Here is a 2,772-nt window from a genome sequence, read left to right as displayed (position 1 = left end):
GCGTCGACCACGATGTTGAAAAGCAACGGGGAGGCTACATCCCTTTGGCGGACTCCAGTTTGGATGGTAAATTCCTCAGATAAATCGTTCTGGATGCGCACCTGGCTGGTTAAACCGTTGTATGCAGTTTGGAGGAGTGTGATGACTTTTCGAGGTACATGTTCAACCTCTAGTAGTTTCCATAAGGCAGGCCGGTGGACACAGTCGAAAGCAGACTTAAAGTCAATGAAAACAATGACGGTTCGCTATCCACACCGGATCCTCTCCTCCATCAGCTGACGAATGGCAAAGATTTGATCACAGCATCCTCGCCCGGGTCTAAATCCTGCCTGTTCTTCTCGACTGGTTTGCTCGCGATGTTTTTGCAGTCTTGACTGGATAATCTTCATAAAGACCTTTCCAATGATGGAAAGGAGGCTGATGCCACGGTAGTTCTTGCAGTCCCGGTTATCACCTTTCTTGTGGATTGGTACGATAATGGCTTTCCTCCATGTTAACGGAATTTGTTCAGTGCACCAGATGGTTTTGAGGAGTGAGTGTAGTCGGCGAAGCAGTACATCTCCCCCGGCTTTGATCGCTTCTGTGGTGACTTGGTCCACTCCTGGTGCCTTGCCATTCTTCAGGGATTGTATGGCTGCTTTCACTTCTTCTACTGTAGGCTCAACATCGACCATGGAGACCTCAGGGGGGTCGATCGAGAGTGCTGTTGCTGGCGGTCCCTGAGGTGGGTCGTGATTATACAGAGCTTTGAAGAATTCACTCCACCGTTGCAGGCGTTCGGATGGTGATCGCACGAAGGTCCCATCAGCATTCTTGATGTTGTCACTAGTCAATTTAGTCTTTCCACTCAGACATCTGAGGGTGCGGTAGAGAGTGCGGTACTCGTTTTTGGATGCCGCCACTTCAAGATCGTCTGCCACTTGGTTCCAGTATGCTTCTCTTTCTGCTGTCATTCTTTGTCGGACTTCTCGGTTTAGCTGCCTAATCTTAAAATAATGTGCAGAATCTTAAAATAATTTTACTTTCCCAATATTGTACAACAAAACAGTGTTTGTTTCGTTATTTCAGTCGTAATTCTATATTTTAAATTATAAATTTTATTAATGATGCGAGGGGGCTCTGTAAAATCTCTTTCATTAATTTGGTATTTGTCCGCCATATTGTCTGCTTGTGTTCCGGCGTGTCTTTAAGTGCGTAAGTTTGATTTTATTGAAACGTTCTTTGTTTGATATTTTATAATGAGAACAGGTGGTGGAATGCGGCGATCTGCACGAGGAGGTAGATCTACTCCCTATAAGCCTAAAATATTTGTTCCACGAATTCCATTTGACTTTTATGTGTGCGAATCTTTTTTTCAGAGGGTCAAGCCGGCGCCTGATGATAACAATTTGACACAAGCATTACTGAAAAGGAATCAGGATCTCACTCCAACGCCGCAGGAACAGACAGCCGTTCTAAATCTTGTCACTAAAATTCAGACAGTTTTAGATAATTTGGCTTTAGCTCCCGGTAACTTTGATGCTTGTCAAATTGAAGAAGTTAGACAAGTTGGTTCTTTCAAGAAAGGGACAATGATGGCTGGACACAATGTCGCCGATATAGTTGTTATTCTTAAAACATTGCCTACTAGTGAAGCGGTACAAGCTTTAGCAAACAAAGTAATGGAGGATATTAAACAGAGTGAACCACATGAAATTTTGACCATGCTTACTAATGAAGGTGGTTTTGAAATAAGCTCTTCTGAAGCCACTGTAAAAATTCTTATCACTACCATTCCGCAGAACCTAAGAAAACTGGATCCTGAGTTGCACCTTGATCAGAAAATTCTTCAAAACAACTTAGCTGCCATTCGTCATTCTCGTTGGTTTGAAGAAAATGCCCATCACTCAAGCATTAAGGTGCTTATTAGACTTCTGCGAGATCTGCGTGGGCGTTTTGAGGGTTTCAGTCCATTAAATCCTTGGATCATTGATTTACTTGCACATTATACTATTATGCACCATCCAAGCAGACAACCTCTGGCATTGAATTTAGCATTTAGGCGATGCCTTCAGCTTTTGGCTGGTGGTCTTTTCCTTCCTGGTTCTGCAGGTATACCTGATCCATGTGAAAATGGCAATGTTAGAGTGCATACAGTTATGAGTTTGGAACAACAGGATAATGTTTGTCTTACAGCGCAAACACTTCTCCGTGCTCTGGCTCATGGTGGGTATAAGAAAGTTCTTGGGTTTGAAGGAAATGACAGTATTGCAACAGAAATGAGTGTATGGGAGGGTGTTGTAGTTTCGCCTCTGAGTAAAGCCTACGAGAAACCGCCTGACAAGAAAGAAGAGGAGACTGCTGAAGACATGGAACAGGAAGCTCCAGCAGAAGAAGTGATGGAAACCCAGGAACCATAAACATAATGTGTACTTTTTTTTTTTTTTTTTATTAGTTTCATGTATCAGCATTTGTAATGCTCAGCATTAGTTCAACTTTTAATAAGCATTCAATGTATTCATTGCCCGCTCAAAATAAATTCACTTTTCAGATAAAATTGCTGTTGATGTTATATCTAATGACAGAAAATTGAGGCTTAATCTGGTTGTTGGTATGACTTGTGTGGGGGGAATTCTCAGACATCAAAAAACTGATTAAAAGGCCCAATGACTCCTATATATATGAATACTCTTGTAGCTGCTTGTGGGTTAAGTATTTGGTCTTCATCTCTGCACAAATCCCAACCAATACGTGATGTGATTTTGTAAAAATGACATTGATGTTATTGGCCTA

The 2,772-nt window shown here is 42.1% G+C and overlaps 1 protein-coding gene across 1 annotated transcript; it reads left to right on the top strand.

The window, feature by feature from the left end:
* Positions 1-1,153: 1,153 nt before the first annotated feature.
* LOC150084662 (interleukin enhancer-binding factor 2 homolog) lies at positions 1,154-2,527 on the top strand. The gene has a single exon (XM_090376535.1). The coding sequence runs from the start codon at positions 1,239-1,241 to the stop codon at positions 2,397-2,399; it is 1,161 nt and encodes a 386-aa protein (XP_090232661.1). The 5' UTR covers positions 1,154-1,238; the 3' UTR covers positions 2,400-2,527.
* Positions 2,528-2,772: the final 245 nt, after the last annotated feature.

Source organism: Mastigoproctus giganteus, chromosome 6 (assembly GCF_048544385.1).
Source record: "Mastigoproctus giganteus isolate SK-2022 chromosome 6, ASM4854438v1, whole genome shotgun sequence".
NCBI lineage: Eukaryota > Metazoa > Arthropoda > Arachnida > Uropygi > Thelyphonidae > Mastigoproctus > Mastigoproctus giganteus.
This window is presented reverse-complemented; position numbering and strand designations above follow the sequence as displayed.